This window comes from Xenopus laevis, chromosome 2L (assembly GCF_017654675.1).
Source record: "Xenopus laevis strain J_2021 chromosome 2L, Xenopus_laevis_v10.1, whole genome shotgun sequence".
Lineage (NCBI taxonomy): Eukaryota > Metazoa > Chordata > Amphibia > Anura > Pipidae > Xenopus > Xenopus laevis.
In genome coordinates, this window is record NC_054373.1 from 114,785,730 (window position 1) to 114,808,368 (window position 22,639).

Sequence of the window (22,639 nt, forward strand, 5' to 3'; positions counted from 1 at the left end):
CATTGCTGGATTGAGTCTGAATAAAGCCTTTCAAATAAAGGCTTTTTAAGAAAATTTCCATTGGTCTGGTGCTGTCTATTTGAAAAGTGTTCCTGAATTTTGGCTGCAAGTGGCTGCCTGGAACGCGCACCTAACAAGACTATCTCTGGATGGTGAGTGCTGACTTCTTATCCTGTGTACAGCTGAACTGCACCCCAAAGAACACATTCTGCTGAACAGGCACATTCATCTGCTTTCCTAAATGCACTAAAACCTCCCTACACAGTTAGCAACAACACAAAGCTTTTTAACGCGCATAAATTTTACCCTCATAGTGGCTCAGGCTAAACTATAGGGGCTTCAGATGCAAAGGGTACCAACGTGAAGACATTTTAAAACAAACTGAAAAGCAGGATGAACAAGAAAACAATATAAACGTGTTGTTACCTTTTCGCCTTTCTTCACCCTGTGAAGCTGCAATTGGCTGATGGCTTTTTTTGTCTCTTTTCTGTTGCTCTTTAACAAAAAGGGTAAAAAAGGAAATGATCAACTAATTTCAGCGTGTTACCTTACATAAGCACATGTATTAGCCTCTGACTAAACATCATTTTAAGCAAAGTTTTACTTACAAATACAGTAGACCCCCCATTTTACATCCCCTGATTTTAAGTTCTCTCATTTTACATTATTGTTTTGTGGTCCCACCTATATATTATGCATAATACATTTCCCTAATTTTACATTTTCCTGGATTTCACATATTTTTTTCTGGTCCCCTGAAAAATGTAAAATGTGGGTTCTACTGTACACATTTCTGAGTGGGTTTCAAACATAAGTGTTTAAGGGGTTGTTTACCTAAAAGGAGGCAGTATACCTCTCCTGTCTCTACACTGGTTCAGTGAATAAGAGCTTGTTCTGAACATGCTCTTTGCACATTGTTTTACTTTGGAAATACTTGCTACACAGCTTATTTATATAAACAATAATAGTGTTTCTGAAGCAAACACAGCAGTTTTACCAGTGCACGGCAACACTGCATTATATTTGTATTACTTTAAAGGGGTGGTTCACCTTTAAGTTATAGAATGTCAAAGTCTACGCAACTTTTCAATTAGCCTCCGTTATTTATTTGTTATAGTTTTTTTAATTATATGACTTCTTCTTCTGACTTATTTCAGCTTTCAAATGTGGGTCACTGATCCCATCTAAAACAAATGCTCTGCAAGGCTACAAATGTATTGCTATATTTTATTATTCATCTTTCTATTAAGGCCTCTCCTATTTATATTCCAGTCTCTTAATCAAATGTGCATGGTTGATAAAAAATGAAAACCAAATTGAAAATTGTCTCAGAGCATCACTTTCTACGTCATACTAAAAACAGGTGAACAAATTTAAGGACTTGGAGAATGAAAGTAAAGAATGTTTCAAACAGGGTTTTGAAATACATGAGGCACGGGCAAACCTCCTCACATGTTTTAAATGAAAACCCAAGCAGTCTAGTGGTGTGCGGGTCGAGACATTATTAACATGCACCAACCCTAACCTGCCCTCTCCAAACCCACAGCCAGCCCAGCCGGCCATTGCCCCTCTATTTATAGACCCATACCTGCCCCGCAGTGACGTCACAAAAGGGGCAGGGGCTGGAGCAAGTCTATAAATTTTGGTTCTGGAAGCCACCAGTGTTAGGTCGCGGGCGGGAGAGCAGGAGATGAGCTCAATTTGTGACCCGAAGGTTTTGTGCAGCAGCCAGCCGGAGCCCGACTTGAGGTCCGCTAGGGTTACCACCTGGCCGGTATTTAACCGGCATTGCCGGTAAAACACCTGCCAAGGCCGGTATTACAAATTTACCGGCAATGTAGCTGCCGGTAAATTTGTAATACCCCTAAAAAAGGCCCTTGGCCCACCCCCAGTCCGATCAAAAGGTACCTTTTTCACTGCCTTCTGCCCATCGTGTGCCGTGGCTCCACCCCCTTTCACAACATGGCCCGCCCTTTTTGTTCCCACCACCGGCCCACTGCGTGCCGTGGCTCCATCCCCTTTGACGTTACAGTGCGCCCCTTTTGTTCCCGCCCCCACCACTGGCCGGTGAAAATTTTGTAAAAAGGTGGCAACCCTAAGGCCTGCCCTTTTTGTTCCCACCACTGGCCCACTGCGTGCCGTGGCTCCATCCCCTTTGACGTTATAGTGCGCCCCTTTTGTTCCCGCCCCCACCACTGGCCGATGAAAATTTTGTAAAAAGGTGGCAACCCTAAAGCCCGCACATCACGAAAGCAGTCCTAGCATTCAGCTGTTTTGTATTACTGTTGTCAATTGTAAACTTGTTAAAAAGTAGAAGACTGAAGGAACCAGTAATGTAAAAATAATGACCAGGTGTTCATCAACCTGGCCGAGCTTTCCTCCCTTAAAATTGCAGTTATATTCCAGCTGCAGGACTACTTCAACTGATCATCTGGTACTACCACACAACCACCAACACTGCAAACCAAGAGAAATGTATGGTCCCAGCCAGTACAATAACCAATTATAACCAACTTCTTTACAAAACATCAGAATTTTAATATAATCTGTCTGCACACATGGAGTATATGAAATCCTCCTCAGCACCCTTGCTGCTAGAGGAAGAATACCGTATTTTACCTGATTGCCACACTGTGCACCAGTGTACAGGAACCTCTGGATGTAGTAAAAAATAAGCCAGGCCAACGAGATGATCATCATAGTTATGAATGCAATGGCAACAAATACCACTGACTGCCCACTGATGAATTCCTGGACATGGCGGGTACCCACTGTTATAACCATTTTTACTGGTATATCTCTTCTCAAGGGTTCCATGATCTCCATTCCTTTTGGATAGCTCACCATAATCACCACTGTATTCCCTGTTCCTGGAGGAAGAGAACAGACATATATACGCTTTAGTTTACAGCATTTTCAGTTCACTGTTTACTAGGCACACTTTTTGAGGAGCAGTCCAATCTCCAGGTAATTTTATTTTAAAAAGCACTTACGTATCCCGTTACAGATAGGCATCTCATTATATATACATTCTTTGTGAGTGGTTTGTCTTCTAATGTAGCCCTCTGAAAATGCTGATGCATCTTGTTCATCTGAGCTTAATGTAAGCAGAGCAATTCATGCACCCAGCACTAACAGCTAATTCTAGCAACCAGTTTCTGGATTACAACATCTATCCAAACATTATATTCTCTACCTCATTTAATGAATTTATGACCTAATATCTAAACATTTCATAAGTTCTGCAATGAAGTTGCAAAGAAACTAAACCTAAAGGCATAGTATCTGTTTCTTATAGCATAGTGATTTCTAGTATGCAAAACATGCCATCTATTGCAGAAAAAAACATAAAATTCTGCTTGCTGATGCTTGGTTCCCAGTGTGACATCACAAAAATGAATGTAGAGGTGGAGCTCTATTCCCTCAGCTAAACATGTGACATATTTGCATTCCTGCATCACAGCCCGCATCTTTTGCTGGGCCTGACCAAATGTTGGACCGCAAATAGGTCTTGAACAAGGCATTTAAAGACCTATACTAGGTGAGTCTGGGACCTCCCATAGCTTCTTAACCTTAAAGGGAATTTGGCACAGGTATGGGACCTGTTATCCAGAATGCTCAGGACCTGGGGTTGTTCATATAATGGATCTTTCTGTAATATGAATGAATCTTCATACCTTAAGTCTACTAGAATGTCATGCAAATATTAAATAAACCCAATAGGCTGGTTTTGCTTCCAATAAGGATTAATAATATCTTAGTTTGGATCAAGTACAAGGTACTGTTTAAAAATTTCGATTATTTTGATAAAAAGGAGTCTATGGGCGATGAGCTTTCTGTAATTTGGAGCTCTCCAGATAACAGATCCCATACCCGTAGTTAACAGCTAGATAGCTGAAGGTTTAAATTGTATAACCCTGAGAGAGAAGCATAATCCACTGCCAAAATATTCTACCTGCAAGCACTGGGAATAAGAGCAAGCAAAACCCATCAGAAGTTGGATTATTTGTGCCTGGTTATTTTCAGCTTGTGTGCTAGAAGCATTTTCATGTTAATACAGCAGATAGAAACTACCAACTAGACAAAAGAAATCTAACCTATATTTCCGCTTTGAACAGGGCTGCTGACTGGCAGAAAATGGCAAAAAAAAAAAAAAGCTGAGCAATTGTTTCTGGTGTGTTGTCTGTAGTAAAAATGTGAAGAAAAAGAGAACCAGGCTTATAAGTCATAAGACAAAATCACAAACGATAATTATAAAGGATTCCACTTCTGAATTGCAGACATTCATATTTTACGATGCATAGAATGATATTCTGGAACAGTTTGCAGTTGGTCTTCATTTTTTATTAGTGTTTTTTTTTTTAATTATTTAGCTTTTTGTTCATCAGCTCTTCAGTTTGGAATTTAAGCAGCTATTTAGTTGCTAGGGTCCAAATAACCTTAGCAATCAGGCAGTGATTTCAACAAAAGACTGGAAGAGGAATAGGAGACGGCCTGAATAAAAAGATCAGTAACAAAAAGTAACAATAACAATAAAAGTGTATCCTCACAGAGCAATTGTTGGGTGCTGGGGCCAGTGACCACCATTTGCAAGCTGGAAAGAGCCAGAAAAATAAGGTAAATAATTCAAAAACTCAAAATTGAAGACTAACAAAGTTAACACAAAGGTGAACTACCTGTTTAGGGTTCAATATTTGTCTCAGTGTCCCAATTAAATTGTTACTTTCAGTCCACAGACAGTAGCGTTCTCCCTGCTATTTTCTACATTGTACATTCTGCTAGATAATATAAACAACTGAAACGTTGCTAAGAATAGGACATGCTATAACATACTAAAAGTTTACTTAAAGGGATCCTGTCATCGGAAAACATGTTTTTTTCAAAATAGTTAATAGTGCTACTCCAGCAGAATTCTGCACTGAAATCCATTTCTCAAAAGAGCAAACAGATTTTTTTTATATTCAATTTTGAAATCTGACATGGGGCTAGATATTTTGTCAATTTCCCAGTTGCCCCTGGTCATGTTACTTGTGCCTGCACTTTAGGAGAGAAATGCTTTCTGGCAGGCTGCTGTTTTTCCTTCTCAATGTAACTGAATGTGTCTCAGTGGGACATGGGTTTTTACTATTGAGTGTTGTTCTTAGATCTACCAGGCGGCTGTTATCTTGTGTTAGGGAGCTGCTATCTGGTTACCTTCCCATTGTTCTTTTGTTTGGCTGCTGGGGGGAAAAGGGAGGGGGTGATATCACTCCAACTTGCAGTACAGCAGTAAAGAGAGCACAAGTCACATGACTTGGGAAGCTGGGAAATTGACAATATGTCTAGGCCAATATCAGATTTCAAAACTGAATATAAAAAAATCTGTTTGCTCTTTTGAGAAATGGATTTCAGTGCAGAATTCTGCTGGAGCAGCACTATTAACTGATTCATTTTGAAAAAAATTTTTTTCCCCATGACAGTATCCCTTTAAAGCTGCACTATCCCATTAGATTAGGTGAGAATATATTGCAGATAGCAAGTGTGGTCTGTGTTTTCCATCTGAAAACAGAAAATTGCAGATGGTGGAAACTGATTTACAATCAGTCTTGCAAACTGTTTAGTAGAAAGTGATGCTGCCAAAACGGTGCAGTTAATTGCATGCAAGCTATTGGTGCATGAAAACAGTCGTTTGAAAATGTAAAGTTTACGTTAAAATGTCCCCCTATTTCAAGATAAAATAGATGGCCAACACTAAATTATACATAGAAAAATGTGTACCAGTGATATTTATGGTTACTAGTGATCCATCACTTAATTACCAGTTTTGACTTCAAAATATTAAACTGTAATCAGATGTCAGACTGGTGTACAGTTCTAACAAATATGTAGTTAATGTCTCCAGTTCCAGTTGTTGGAACACAGACCATGGAGCTATATTTACAGAGATCAGGTGAGCCTCTCACGGAAGAATGCTCTTGCATTCATTTGGCCTCTAGCCTTTGAGAGCTGGAGACAAGTTCCTTGTGCAATGCTGCTTTAATAATACAACCCTAGTGTTTCTAATACAGCTGCCAGCATTCTTTCACCACTGATGTATGTGTATGCTTTGTACCTGCACTACCTGTAAAGAAAAAATAGTAAATGTGAAAACAAAGCCAATCGATCTGCTATTACCTGATTTTATATATATATATATATATATATTTATATTTATATTTATATATATCTATATCAGGTAATAGCAGATCGATTGGCTTTGTTTATATATATATATATATATATATATATATATATATATATATATATATATATATATATATATATATAGATAGATAGATAGATAGATAGATAGATAGATAGATACACACATACCTCACAACATTTTGGAATTAGAAAGAGGGACAAAAAGATTTGCCACTTTGCACAGCCTTTTGTGGCCACATACCCCTAATTACCAATTTAACAAAATAACTGACTTTGGCACAAATCCTGCATGTAGAGAGACAGAATTTCTGGTTATTTTAAGAGTGAACTCTGTTCATTTTACTAAATTTAGCAAGTTATTAAAGTTTGAACACATTCCTGTGGTTTTATGTGTTATTACAGTTTTGCTAAAGAAGGTGAATTGCCCTTTAAGCTGCAAATCACAGTTTCCCCGAGACTTGCTTATCTTAAATAGTTACAATTGCTTCTTGGCTTTTCTTTCATTTTTACAAAAGTATCTATAAGTGCACCTGCTATGTATTGAAAAAAAACTGCAACAAATTATATTGAAATGTGACAAGATTACTATTTCATCTACAATGTAACAAGCCAACCAGTTCAGGAAATCTTTGTCTCAATGTTTCTAAAACTTAACTGTTAATCTAAGTGCCAATAAAACCTTTCTAGCGCAGCCATACACACACTCAAAGCATATTACCCTCATAGCTGTGTCGGACTATGTCCTTAAAATTACTAATAGTTAAAAACCAAGGCATAGAGTGGCCAGGTGGTGGATAGAGACCATCTTAGTATAATCTCTAATCGTTAGTGATTCGTATTCATAATGGCTACATTCGGGTTAACTTTCCCCAGTATATTTATCGGCAGTAACCTCCCTTCCCTCCGTGCTAATTCTGCCTGCCTAAAATGGGAAGAGTGGGAGCTATCCCCACCACCTTCCACCTACACCGCCCAACGCGTTTCGCTGTCAAGACAGCTTCATCAGGGGCATAAGTGAGGACCGTGCCGCTGTTCAGGGTTTAAATAGGTAGGGAACCGGTGTCTTTTTTCCTCCGCCCGAGGTTCAGAGTGCTTTGCTGAGGTCATTTCCGGTTTCTGCTACTCTTGTTTAACATTATTGGCCGAAGTTCGGAGATCTGGCTTCACTCCTATCTTGTTTAGGTGCGGTTTGCCCTTATTTTGATGATTTTAGTTGGACCGCTATTAGTTGTATGTATTCTCAATACGTCGGACAGTTTATCCAGCCTCTACTTCCGAATGTCTCGCAAGCACCTTCATTTATATATTTATTTTGCCTCTATTCGACCTCAATTAATGAATTATAAAATTTAAAAATGAACGTATCAAATTAAATTTTATAAAATAAATTAATTTTAAATTAATATTTATGTACTTTCTTATATTTATTGAAAATGAAATGTATGGTACCCCAAATTTACTTAAACTGAATATACATTCCTGTACATACTATGTAAAATGTATTATAAGAATGGTGTGAAGGTAAATCCTTCGTTTAGTCCAAAGGGGGCTTTACTTTTTAACCAATATATCCACTGCACTTCACATTGTAGCAGTTTATTAATGTCCCCTATTCTTGTGGTGGCTTTAATATGTTCCATGCCAATGAACTTCATCGCCAATGTATTGCCATTATGGAATTGATTAATATGATTAGCCACTGACGTGTTCCTTTTATGTAGTACATCACCCACCCTAGGACTCTACATCTGAGTTCCCTTTTGGTTTTTCCGACAGTTTTTGCCACACTCACATTTCATTAAATATATAACCCCTGCCGTTTATGTATTGTCTTATCTCATAATTTTTAATATCAGATCTACTTTCATCCATAACCCGTTTTATTGACCCAGGGGCATGCTTTACACGTTCCACATTTATAGCATCCCTTAATTTTATTGGAGAGCCAGGTAGATTTGCCTATATTGCTGTAGTGACTCCGAGTCAGTCTATCTTTCAGGGTTTTACTACGCCTGAAGGTGACTGCTGGACTTGTGCCGATCACTTTTTTAAAGTCATCATCTTGTTCTAGGATGTGCCAATGTTTGTTATGTTTGTTACTCTGATGACTTTTGAATGTTCCATACTTTTTTTCTCATCTCTGGTTTGGCTTCTTGGGATAAGTAATGTACTTCTATCCACTTCAAGGGCTTTTTTGTAAGCCTTTTTTAAGGAATTGTGGTTATAGCCTCTCTGTTTGAACCTGAGATATAGCTTTTTGGCTTCCCCTTTAAAGTCTTCTAGGGTACTGCACAATCTCCTTACTCTTAAATATTGACCTGTTGATATTCCTTTGATGGTATTTCGAGGGTCTTGACTTTTAGCATGTAAGAGATTGATATTGTTGTCATTGATTTTACTTACAAATTCATAGAATTTTTCTCTGGTACCAGACCATATCGGTATAATGTCGTCAATGTAGTTTAGCCACATTGGGATATTTTGCGTATATTCAGTGAGTCAGTGAGTTTCTTATCAGTTATATATATCTTACTAACGTGTGGGGAAAATATTTAAGACAAATTTTCTTGCTCTATATGTTATTTTGAAGGAGAAAAGGAGAACTAAAAGCAAACACAATAGATAAACATCAGTCATATGACAGTAAAGATTTGCACGTGTTGTTACTGAATACAAGATAACAATTCTTGCCTAATCCTTTGTAGAAGTTTAGTTTAGTTACTAAATCAAATAGAAAAAAACAGTTACAAAAGTTACAACCCTGCAAAGTGATTTTGCTACAAATTCCCCAGGTTCAGGGATTATTAGAATCCTAACAACATAATGGGCACATTTTTATATTTCTGAAATATTGCCCAAACAAGTAGATGAGTGATCCCTTGCTAGCTTGATCCTCGTGTAAACAGAATACAAAGTAAACTATTCATTCTGGGTGAAAATATGCTATGCTACCAGAACTTATTCTGATTCAGTTATGTAACACAAAGTAAACAGAATAACATCTCCAGCAATGGAAACATTAAAGGGACAGTAAAATGGTTTATAGATATGTTAATATAATCTATTGCATCATTATTTGGTGCCTATTGCATTTCTTTCACTTCAGAGTTCCATAACCTGTATAAAAACATTTGGTCTTTGGCCTCATACCTTCATATAGCCATGGAACTTCTTGGCTGTTATCCAGTAATCTGGATAAGGGATCTTTCAGTAATTTGGATCTTCATACCGTAGTCTACTAGGAAATCATTAAAAACTAAATAAACCAAATAGTCTGGTTTTGCTTCCAATAAGGATTATTATATCTTAGTTTGGATCAAATACAAGGTATTATTTTATTATTATGGAGAAAAGGGAAATCATTTTTAAAAAATTTGGATAAAATGGAGTCTGTGGAAGACTGCCTTTCTGGATAACAGGTTTCCGGATAACATCCTATACCCCCTCCTGGGGACCGAAACGTCGGATTGTGATGTGAGAAATAAAAGTCAGAGAGAGTCTCAGTCTCTCAGTCTCTCTCTCTCTCTCTCTCTCTCTCTCTCTCTCTCTCCTCTCTCTCTCTCTCTCTCTCTCTCTCTCTCTCTCTCTCTCTCTCTCTCTCTCTCTCTCTCTCTCTCTCTCTCTCTCTCTCTCTCTCTCTCTCTCTCTCTCTCTCTCTCTCTCTCTCTCTCTCTCTCTCTCTCTCTCTCTCTCTCTCTCTCTCTCTCTCTCTCTCTCTCTCTCTCTCTCTCTCTCTCTCTCGTAAAATATAAGGATATTATAAGTTACCGAGGACTTTTATGACCATATAAAAGTACGAGCCCGAAGGCTGAGTGTTTTTATACAGGTCACGGAACTCCGAGGTAACAAATAATATCCTTATATTTTGCAACAGGGGGTACTTTATTTATTATAATACACAAGTTTCAGTGAGTCATGTGACAGAAATGACATCAGAACTCACCGTTTATAAGGATATCATTTACTAGATATTCATGGATTTTGTGTATTATATGTGTATATATAAAATCACACACATACGGAAGCAATGCACTTGATGGATAGTCCTTTTTCCAAGCCAAATTAAATACGTATCTTTGATGTGAGACACGGAACCATGTAAATATTTGATCAAATGCCGGTTTGACCAGAAAGTAGTAGAGTTCACTGTGTGTGTCTGTGCAGCTGCAGTACAGAAATCTATCCATATCAGTAGCAAAGAAGTTGACATTCGGTTATCTAAAACTACCATTTAATACTGTGAAATGGCCCATCAAACAAATAAAGGCTTTGCACATGCTTAAGTCTGATCAGCTAAGATGCACACCATGATAATTGATACACGCATAAAGAATATGAGCAGGAACATTGCTTCACATTCCATTTATATAAACAGGTTGTTGCATATTTATTTTGCAGGAGAGATCTCTTTCACATTAGGACACTAAACCCAATTGTAATTTAAGTAAAGCTGACATGTAGACCCAGATAAATTAGAGCAGTGATCCCCAACCAGTAGCTCGCGAGCAACATGTTGCTCTCTAACCCCCTTGGATGTTGCTCCCAGTGGCCTCAAAGCAGGCCACTTTGAATTCCAGGCTTGGAAGTAAGTTTTGGTTGTATAAAAAACAGGTGTACTGCCAAATAGAGCCTCAATGTAGGTTGACAATCCACATAGGGACTACCAAATGGCCAATCACAGCACTTATTTGGCACCCCAAGAACATTTTTCATGCATGTTTTGCTCCCCAACTCCTTTTACTTCTGAATGTTGCTCACGGGTTCAAAAGGTTGGGGATTAGAGCAATATACTGCAATGGCAATGTGCAAATCATCAGCGTGGGTCTGCCATGTTACAAAGGTGGGTCACGGATTCATATCCTTAATAATTTCCATAGGAAGTACATTATCACACAAAAATATACATTTAACAGTCACACTCTAGGGTCAACTTTGTCAGGATGGAGCCAATTATACAGTTTATACGTTTTTGGAGCATGGGAGGAAACCGTAATGAACTGTTCCGTAGGCAGAAACCCAGACAGATATTGCACTACAAAGTCTTTAAATAATTAAATCTCCAGCCATAACTTTCATAATACAGGTACAGTATGGGACCTATTATCCAGAATCCTTGGGACCTGGGGTTTTCTGGATAACGGATCTTTCTATAATTTGGATCTTTATACCTTAAGTCTACTAGAAAATCATGTAAACATTAAATAAATCCAAAGGGCTTGTTTTGCTTACAATAATGATTAATTATATATTAGTTTGGATCAAGTGCAATGTACTGTTTTATTATTATAGAGAAATTATGTGATTATTTGATTATAATTCTGAACTTTCTGGATAATGGATCCCATACCTGTACTGAATGGCATATCAATATTTGATTTGAAATGCCAGGGGGCCAGATGGACAAACATTGAATGTGTGATCATGTGCATGCATAGTCATCTTCCCAATTGTTTTTGTTTGTTGGGCTTGATAGTCTGAACTGCAGGAAGTGGACAGTACTCCACTTCCTTATCTGTCAGTTCACCCACACTCACTATCATGTTGTATCAGCAGATGATATTTTCAGAGATCTCATAACATACCCTTGACCTGGCATACATGTCCAGGAGGTCAGTCTGAAGGTCAGTTTTGGTCAGATTCTGGCCATCTCTTTGCTGTCCTAAATATTTTGAGTCCTAAGCAAATGTGGGAGCTAAAGCGAGTACAAACAAAATGTCCAAAAAAAAAACAAAACAACTGCCTTATAGCAAACTGCTATGTTGAGATATCACGGTGACCTGAATGTTATTTACAGCAAACCAAAACAGCTTGATCGCATGATGAACAATGAGCATTAGGAAGAGATCACTGTAATTGGGCAGTGACCTTACAATGTCAGCAAAACACATGTGGAGTGTGTCCGCATCACTGCTTGTGCCTTTTGAGGGCAAAAACTACACAGTGAAAATTATAAGTGGGGTAGGGAGAGACTATGAACAAAGGAAATTGTGGCAAATTCATTTAAGCCTTTCATGTGCTAAACAACCCACAGTCACAGTCCTTGTAAAAAGTGATTTTCAGACAGTATGTGCAGTGTGACATTTGAGGTTCAATGAGGCACATAAGCAACAGCAGTAGTTGGCTGGTTTAACACACGCACACAAAAACCAGTTATAATCTTCCCCAGATTATTTCTAGTAAAACCAAAGGTTTAACTAGATTTGTTTTAACAATAAAAGCAAAATACTCCATGTTGCTCACAGCAGTATGCAGTTAGCTTTGAAGATAACCTCTCTCTGCCTATGAAAAGGCACAGAAATATAGAGACTATATATTTTTACATGTTAATTGGCCCTGAGACGTTCATTATCAAGCACCCTGGGTTTGTGCTCACACAGAATGGCCATAAACAATAAAAGCAATCAATTTCAGCACAAACAGACCAGCAGGAAATCAATTCCATTACTGGATATATTATGAATTAATTTATTATTGCAACAATTAATTGAAAAACACTCCAGCAGGGATTTCATAAAACACTCATTACAAAGGCTGATAAACGTACATTTGGGTTTCTGTTGTCGAATTCCATACTTGACTGGTGTTTAGCAGAGAGGCTAAATCTATAATAAATAGATGCCTCCACGGAAGGATTCCTCCTTTTTAATACTAATAAAAAAGAACATCAGTGCTATAAGTGATTTTCTGTGCTGTTATTTCATGACATATCTCTATATTGGAGTATCATTATTTCCCTATTTTAATTTATATATGGAAACAATGATAATTTTAAAGAGAGGAAGGTGGGATGAGAAGATTATATTGCTGTTGTTATATCTGAAATAATACTCGTAATAATATTCAGTAATTCTTCTTATACAATTACCCTTATGATATAGGCATATTTCATACCAGGTGTATTGCAAGTGGACTGTAACATTTCAGCCCAAAATAGATGGCACTTACTACACATATGGGATAGTTCCTCGTAGTGTGGCATTAGCCTTATAGTGTTTGGCATGGAAAAGGGACTTTGACATAAAGTGCCATAAACTAGTCTTCTTATCAATTTAATAAGGTGTTTCCATTAAGAAGGTTTCCACCAACTGCTAATGCAAATATAGGATGCAGAAATCCAAAACGAATTAGTTCACCAGCCACAACTAAAATTCCCTAGAATCTATTACACTTTTCCTTTCTTTGAGGACAAAGATAAAATAAATCAAACAAACTACAAAACTGCATTAATTTGCTTAAAATGAAGAAACCCTTGAGGCGGAATAACGAGGCTAAATGAGCTGTTGTGGTAGCATCTGTTACAAGCTCTCTACAAGGCAAGAAACATTAAGTGTTCCATTTTAAAGGAAGAGGAGAGGGAGGTCACATGATGTTCTGCAACAGTCAGAGAAAAAAGAAGTGCTAAACACAGGGACAGTACATACAACAAAAAATACAGAATCGTTTAATTTATCAGTTGCAAATCTGAGAATTGCTTTTATTTTTGTACCTGAAGCTGAATGAAAAGATACTAATCACTGATTGGTTGCCATGGGTTATTACCCATTTGCTCATTATTGATAAACTGCCCTTAAGGGGACATACACATTTACCTTCTTCAACAGGCTAGGTCACCAAAAGGTCTTTGCACAAATTTTGCCACCCAGTTTATTATAGATAAAAACCACTATTTTCAAAGAAAAAACTACCATACTCTTAGAATTGTAAGGGATCTTATGCGCATGAGTTTTTATGCCTTTACAGAGCATACAAAATTATATTTATTATATTTATATGCTTTTATTAACTCATCTTAGTGCATTTTTGGGCGTTCCAAATGTCTTTTAAACACAAGTCAAGCAAAGATGCCCCAGTAGCTCCCCCTCTTCTTTCCTAAAAAAACTGCAGCATGTTGCGTCTAAAAAAACCTGAATGCAATGAATCACAACACTAATGTTCATGAATACAGGAAGAATATAATGGAATGGAATCAATTAGCCCATGTGTTTATGTGTGCTCAAACCTGCATCTCAAAAGCGAGTCAATTACAAAAAAAAAAAAAAACACCCATGGTAAAAGCCTTTCTCGGCCTGCAGATAAACGCAGGGCAAAAATCAGCCCCTCCACTGGCATCAGCCTTCTGTGACTGCACCTAGAGTGCTTCTATGGGTGCTATAAGTGTCCACTACCATAAGTGCTCTTACACACGGGCGTATTTGTATGCATTTGATGTGTTTGAGTCCCAGGTTTGAGCACACTTAAAAGCATCAGCTAACTCATTCCATTATTTTCTGCCTGTTCTGCATTTGTGTTTTATCACATTTTTTAGATGCAACTTGCTGCATTTTCTTGCGCTTGATGTGTATGCTAAAGACAATGGAATAAAAGCTAGTGCTTAGAACTGACAAAAACATGATTGCTTCTAAAGAAAGAAAATATGCACATAAAACAAGTTACATGTTTTTCCAGCCTCAGCATATTTTTGTAAACATATAAAAATATGCCAATGGACCTTATTTATTGCAATTATATAAATGGGTCAAAACGAAACAACTGCAGGTGAACTGCACACTTTGCAATTTACTCCTTTTTTCTTTCTCTAAGGAGAAAAAAAGGTTTTACAGGAAAGTGCTTGCCATTAACATTTTCAAACCCCTGTCAATAAATACAGAAGAGTTTATTCAACAGGTATTCCCAGGTAGTTTGTTCAATTGATTTGTTGTTCTGCTGTACAGTGCTGGGTACACAGGTAATGCTATATATATATATATATATATATATATATATATATATATATATATATATATATATATATCTCAAATGCCCCCACGTTCATATTTCCAGCATAGGGTAAGAATAAGACTCTCAATCATTATGTCCCACAGGAAGATTAGTAGTTGCTACTTGTAGCTGGCTATAATAGGCTGCATTTTGTTTCCATAGGTATAATAGACAACTTTGGACCAAGAAAACAAAGAAAGCTATTTCTATCTTAACAGGTGCACATCTATCTCAAAAGCCAAGAATAGTAGACAACACCGACAAAAGAGAGCCCTATTGTCTCTAAAAAACATTAAATTACATCTTCGTCACTATCCAAGAATTTAGGTCAGACGCCTCCCAGATTCCAGATGTTTCCTCGGTCCTTTGTTCTCTGATATAAAATGCTTTGTTTACGGCCTCATGGAAGCAAGCCAAACACTTACTAAATGCCACACTGCAGATGAATATTCTCTCATTACAATGCCAAACAAACCAAGTAGAGAGAGCAAAATAAGCCAGAAAACAGTGGATGAAAAACCAGTAGGATGGTCATCTGGAATTTTGGGGGAAGATCTGCCCTATTAAACAGGGGCGTTTATACAAGCAGCCTTTTAAGATAAATGAGATAAACTGTCAAAACCAAAAGATCAAACAGACATCAGCCCCAAAAAAAACAAAAAAACAGGTCTGGGTAATGCAACCAGTAACAGGTTTGTTTATTTTGCTGCTTATCAGGGCAGAGCAAACGGCATCAAATAAACTAAAACAAGCATTAATGACAGGGATAAACTGACACTCGTTATGGCCCCTGGCAACAAACCCCCAAACAATAGGAGTGTTGTGCGTGACATTTGTTACCACAAGCAGATGAGACTAACCACTGAAATTTGTGTTGTAAAACAGAGGTACAAGAACACATCACATGACAACAGCCCCACTAAATACCTGTGGGATTGTAGCCATAAAATACATGGGCTCAACTGAATTTTCTCATAGATATTTTTTACAATAGATTACAGGAGAAATGCTTCAGTCTTATCACTCTCTGCTAGCACCTGATCTGATCAACAACCCAAAAAACGAATCTTTGTTTTAAAGCCAAAAGACATTTCCTACAAATATAATGTTGTCACTGCAACTTCTCCCAAGACAAACTACAGCAATTCAATTGCCACTAATCACACAGTCCCACAACTCTAAACCCTTAAAGGAGAACTAAAGAAATAGCTAGAAATGTTGTACATTATGTTTTGTGCTTCTGTGCCAGCCCAAGGGAACCACAGTTCTTTAGTAGAGAAGATCTGTGTCTCCAAAGATGCCCCAGTAGCTCCCCCTCTTCTTTCCTGCTGATTCACTGCACATGTTCTGTGTTACGGTCACTTACTTAGCTTAGGGACCACTCACAATATACAGTACACATAGAATAGAAATGTCACAATATAAGGCTTATTACTAATTAATACAGATAATAACTATGTGGCAGCACATAAACCAGTGCAATTAGCATCAGAATTTAATAATCAGCCTGTAGCATCAGCTTATATTAAAGACCAACCTCATTTTCTGTTGGGTAATTTGTGACGACCCCTAAGGTTAGCTTCTCAACAAATGCTCAGTGCCCACTGAGCATGTTAGTGTCACAGACACTTTCCAAGATGGTGACCCCCTGTGATGTCCTGGATCACTGCTGCTATTGAGAAGCTGAAACTTTAGGCTGGTGCAATAAGTTCAGTATGTAAAATATGGCATTTTTAACCACATTAATGGTTAGGGTTTAGTTGTCCATTAAGAACATTTCTCCTCTAGTAAAGGTGTGTGCAGGAAATGTATCTGATCATATTCTTCAGATAACCTGTTGTTGCACAAGCAGAAAATATGTGCGTGCTTTACATGGTGTAATACTGTTCTATTTAGAATGTCAGTGGCAGATGCCACTCAAACAACAAATCGAGTGTTCCTAATGAGCTATAAAGGCTTTTGTTCTTAGTCGGTCACAGACATACAACATGAATGTAGAGTTTTAAGAGAGTTACAACAAAAGGGGTAGCTCCCCACCTGCAACAATATGGTGTCTGTGCGACTCTTAAAACTCTACATTCATATTGCAATAACGAGTGCCGACCGTCTAGGGAGATCAGAACCACCAAAGCAGGGGAATCATAGGAGAGGTGAGAAGTGTGGCATCTACACATTCTGCACAGACATACAACAACCAGCATTACTTAAATACTGGGAGCTATACCTCCACAGGAGCTTGAAACGTACAGCTGTTAACATTTAAAAAATGTGCTTTCTTTTTGTAAAAAGACACACCAAGGATATTTGTGCCGGAAGATCTTACTACTTTTAATTTGGGGATTTCCAATATTTACATAAAATGTAAAAAATTACAAACACACAGTATACTAATACAGAAAACATAAACAGCAAAGCACCACTAGACATAAATATGGGATAAATTTGTTCTAGTCTCCTACAAAAGGGGGCACAAATATAATAAACCACAATATTCTTAATTAACAATAATCCAAGGTATATTGAGATATATATATATATATATACACACACACACACATTTTTTTTGTAGTTTCTGGGAATAGGGAGGCAACCATTTGGCTGTCACTCTGGATGACAGAGGAAAGTACATTATAATGAGACCTACCCATATGACTAATTCATATGGGTTCATATGATAAAACTGACTGTACCGTGCTGAATAATAGGTCATGATGGATATATTGTCCTTACTGGAGTTATGTTTGCTTAATGATTGCTATCAATACTTTGCCTGTATGTATGAAATACACGAAAAGGCAGCTTTGCTTTGCTTTACTTTTGTCCTTGGCATTCAATTCATTTAGAAGATGGATAACAGATGTGTGTTCATTTATATTAAACCCATGTTTATGTATTTTCTGCACTCTAAGCAAGTTACATGAAGTAGATTAAGCAAGTAATCTGTATTATGTAGAATTGTCTAACATGACAGCCTCCAGCATCCCTTGTTTTTTTTTTTTTTTTTGAAAGCTTGGAGCTGTATTTAAACAACAGATGGTTGTGGCTGGATTCCCTAGTGTAAAGTGACTGCTATACTACCCCATTCACATCTGTTAAAAAAGGGACAGTATTGGATTATATTAAACTCATATTAAACTCAATGTTAAAATCAGATTGCGTTACAACTGTAGGGAAACGGTTAGGTAAAACATGAGATTGCTTGGAAAAATGTGGTAAAAGTCGAAGTCAACATGGATAAATGGACAAGACCTTCACATAGAACCTCACTTGTTCTTACTAGAAAGTCCCTGGTCCCTCCACTCCCCCCATGGTGAATGTTGCGATTGTAACAGAAGTGGAACTCACCTGAAGACAATGGTATTTGTAATATGAAGACAAATATAAAAAAGAATAGCAACATTCTGGGATTAGAAGTAAAGAGTATACAGATTCAACATAGTTCCAGTTTCCTAACCTCTGTGTCTGGCCACCCTATAGTGCTAAATGTAATATCAACATGAGAGGTAGAATTGGGGTACATGCTGCTCTGTCTTAAATGGTCCTGGAACAACAGGCAGTTAGAATAACCATGGTTTCGCACACATACAACTTTTTGATGAGCTAACTATGGCTCCAGCAAAAACTTTTGTACAAAAAGTGCAAAAAGTATGAAAAGTTCTAGTATAGAACAAACAAACCATAACAAAAACAAGGGAATGGACAGGACAGGCCCTTTAGCTGGCTAGCAAGCTTTGACTTAAACAGAATCTTAAATAGAACTAAGTTGGTGTCTGCAAAATGGCAGTTTAAAAAATTGAATTCCGGAGAAGAAAGTTAGGAGTTAAGCGGTTCTAGAATCAATAATTCCAGAACTACAGCTGGGTTCTTAAATATGTGATCGTGCCATTAGATAGATAGATAGATAGATAGATGGCTGGTTCTGGTCCCTTTCTGCAGAATGGTGGAGTCAAGAGAAGCATGTAAAAGATTAGAAATGTGGAGGTGACCAGCAGAACAGCATGAGTAAAGGTGGCCATACACGGGCAGATAAAGCTGCCGATATTGGTCGTTTGGACCGATTTGACAGCTTATCTGCCCGTGTATGGGGGCTTCCGACGGGTCATCCCGATCGATATCTGGCCACGATATAGATCGGGAAGGTTGGATTTTTACCCGACGACCCGTCGGAGCCGCTTGGCGCATTGTAATTCGATCGTTCGGCCATACGGCCGAACACTCGAATTACCCCCGATATAGCCACGCAGTTTAGTGGCATATCGGGGAAAGATCCGCTCGTTTGGCAACTATGGCCACCTTAACACACAGAAGTGAACAGGAAGGAGGGAATGAGAGCTGTAAGGAAATAGATGTGAAAATGAGACTGTGAGATCTTAGGATCATTGTTCAGTGGCTGGAGAGTGGGGGTGACATGAATGACATGAGGGGACAGTGACCCTGGTATCAGATCACACACAGCAAAACAATTTCAGGCCTCTGTCAGTATAGTGCAGTACTTATCCCATCTGCCACTTACCCAGGTGAGACATGGACACGGTGGCATTGCCACTCTTAGCCTCATTGTAGATGACCACAGCTGATGCCCCCCTATTGGCTGCGTTAAACACTTTCTCCTTGAAGGTACAGCCGCCCCGAGCTACCAGCGCGATCCACGGTTGAGTCCACTCCGAGTCCGGCCCCGCGGCTGCTGCTGCTGACGTGCCTGGAACAATATACTGGGTGTCCGGGTGACAGCCTTCCAGTTGCCACGGATCCCGAGGGTATCCCACGAAGCCCTTCACGCTCTCCTTGGGTGAGCTGTCCCCATAGCGACCGCTCTCCGTGCTGCCCGTCACCGAGCTATTAGTCAGCGGCTCGGTATACTCGGTGCGCACCAGAGCAGTGAACCACTCCAGGGAGCGAGCCGAGGAGCCGTGGGTCAGAGCGCACAGCGCCGAGTATAGGCACAGCCATCGGAGCATCCCACCCTGGCGGCAGCCCTTTAAGAAGACGGATAAAACGATAGCAGCTAAACACCGCACAGTGACAGGCTGCCTGGGTAGTGTCGCGCCAGCAGATAATGCCCTCGGTATTGTCCCTGTCAGCTGGAAGCTCTATAGCAGTTTGGCACCAGCCGCTGCCTCCACTAATATCCTCGTTACAAGCTCTTGGCAGGCAGCTGCAGTGGTTTTGCCCAGTTTAACCTCTGTACCTTGTGGGTGACCCGGCAAGAAGAATGTACCCTGTGTGTGGGTATATATGTGTTGTCAGTGCCAGCTCTCTGTGCCCAGGAACATAGCCTCCCCCTCCCTCAGCTTCCCTTAACAGCGAGACTCCTCCCCTTCCTCCTTCTAAAAGCACAGCCTCTTCCTTCACAAGTGCCGGCATGGTAGCGGCTAGTTCCTATCCTAGGAAAGGACCTGACGTCACGGTCAAGTGATCCTACCATGTGACCCATCCACTGCGGCTTACCTATTCGTGAGCGGCAAATTCAAACATGGGAAAGTGCTAATGGGGTCTAGTGGATGGCCGCCGACTCTTGACAGGACCTGCAACTTAATCCCCGGGTTTGCCAACTTGTATTGTAGGTTTAGTACAGGTTGTAACCTCTACCTCAGGTTGTAGGGCAGTTCATTGTGTCGCTGGATGATTGAAGGGATCACTGCCTCTGAATTTCTGTGGGGTGAGGGGGGATCACAGTGAATTAATGTCAGGTAGACTCTATTCAATATTTAGACCCAAATGCAGCTACAAGATTGTTGTTGGAGCTGAGCTTTTTTTTTTACTGTTACTCTCGCACAATTACGGTGCAAGACATACTGACACAGCTATAATAATATTATATTCATTAACCACAAACAGCTTTGCTTTTCTGCCATGCACTGAAAGTCTCCCTTAATGGAGAATCATGTAATGGACAACTTGGGAACAATAAATGGTATAGAAACTGTTGCCTTGGTGTTTCGTGAGCTGACGGAAAATGTGGAGTGCCCAGTCAAGTAATAGAACATGGGATAACGGCCATGAGAGGGACTTCTATTTAAAGGGATACTGTCATGGGGAAAATAATTTTTTATCAAAATAAATCAGTTAATAGTGCTGCTCCAGCAGAATTCTGCACTGAAATCCATTTCTCAAAAGAGCAAACAGATTTTTTTATATTCAATTTTGAAATCTGACATGGGGCTAGACATATTGTCAATTTCCCAGCTGCCCCAAGTCATGTGACTTGTGCTCTGATAAACTTCAATCACTCTTTACTGCTGTACAGCAAATTGGAGTGATATCACCCCCCTCCCTTTCACCCCCAGCAGCCAAACAAAAGAACAATGGAAAGGTAACCAGATAGCTTCCTAACACAAGATAACAACTGCCTGGTAGATCTAAGAACAACACTCAATAGTTTAATACCCATGTCCCACTGAGACACATTCAGTTACATTGAGAAGGAAAAACAGCAGCCTGCCAGAAAGCATTTTTCTCCTAAAGTGCAGGCACAAGTCACATGACCAGGGGCAGCTGGGAAATTGACAAAATGTCTAGCCCCATCTCAGATTTCAAAATTGAATATAAAAAAATCTGTTTGCTCTTTTGAGAAATGGATTCAGTGCAGAATTCTGCTGGAGTAGCACTATTAACTGATGCGTTTTGAAAAAAACATGTTTTCTGATGACAGGATCCCTTTAAGGAGAGGATCATTGCCCCTAAACCTTTTTAAAGGACCAGTAACACCAAGTTATCTTAACACTTAATTCCCCCCAAACTGCTATATAAGTCAGGCTTACTCTCCCATTTGGTTTTCTTTTTAAAGCTTGTGCTTCAATCTGACTTCCAAAGTGCTTCATAACAGAATGTGAAAAGGTGACGGCCGCTTGAATTCCTCTGTGTGCTGAACCAGAAGTCCGCTTCACATGGATGACCTAAAGCGCCTAAGCTTTTTTTTTTTTTTTTAAGCATCTGCAGTTCATATATATATATATAATAAAGGAACAGTTCAGTGTGAAATTAAAACACTGGGTAAATGGATAAGACTGTGCAAAATAAAATAAAAAATTTCAATATAGTTAGCCCAAAATGTAATGTATAAAGGCTGGAGTGATTGGATGTCGAACAGAATAGAACAGAGCCCAACTTCCTGCTTTTCAGCTCTCCAACTCTGAATTAAGGTGGCCAAACACGGGCAGATTAAAGCTGCTGATACGGGTCCTTTAGACCGATTTGGCATCTTATCTGCCCGTGTGTGGGGGCTCCCAACGGGTCCCCCCAATCGATATCAGGCCAAAAATCAGCCTGATATAGATCGAGCAAGTTGATGCGGTCCTGTGACCCGTCAGCGCCCATTCACAGCATTGTAATCTGATCGCTTGGCCCCAGGGCCGAATGTTCTAATTAACCTGATATCGCCCAGCAGTTAGTGGGCATATCAGATTAAGATACGCTCATTTGGCGACCTCTAATAGTGTACGGTCACCTTTAGTCAGCGACTCTCTCTGGACATGATATGGTTCCTTAGACCGATTCGGTATCTTATCTGCCCGTGTGGGGGCTCCCAACGGGTCCCCCCAATCGATAGGCCAAAAATCGGGCAGATATAGATCGAGCTAGTTGATGCGGTCCTGTGACCCATCAGCGCCCATTCACAGCATTGTAATCTGATCATTTGGCCCCAGAGCCGAATGTTCAGATTAACCTTATATCGCCCAGCCGTTAGTGGGCATATCGG

General features: G+C 39.2%; 1 protein-coding gene across 1 annotated transcript in view; it reads right to left on the reverse strand.

Moving 5' to 3' along the window:
- The window catches only part of rnf149.L (ring finger protein 149 L homeolog), a 30,957-nt gene extending 10,775 nt beyond the window's left edge, over window positions 1–20,182 (reverse strand). The window contains exons 1-3 of the mRNA NM_001091313.1: window positions 19,454–20,182; window positions 2,620–2,870; window positions 427–495 (exon numbers count right to left, since the gene is read on the reverse strand). Of these exons, the coding sequence (NP_001084782.1) occupies window positions 427–495; window positions 2,620–2,870; window positions 19,454–19,898 (765 nt within the window). The 5' untranslated portion in view covers window positions 19,899–20,182. The remainder of the gene's footprint in view (window positions 1–426; window positions 496–2,619; window positions 2,871–19,453) is intronic.
- Window positions 20,183–22,639: the final 2,457 nt, after the last annotated feature.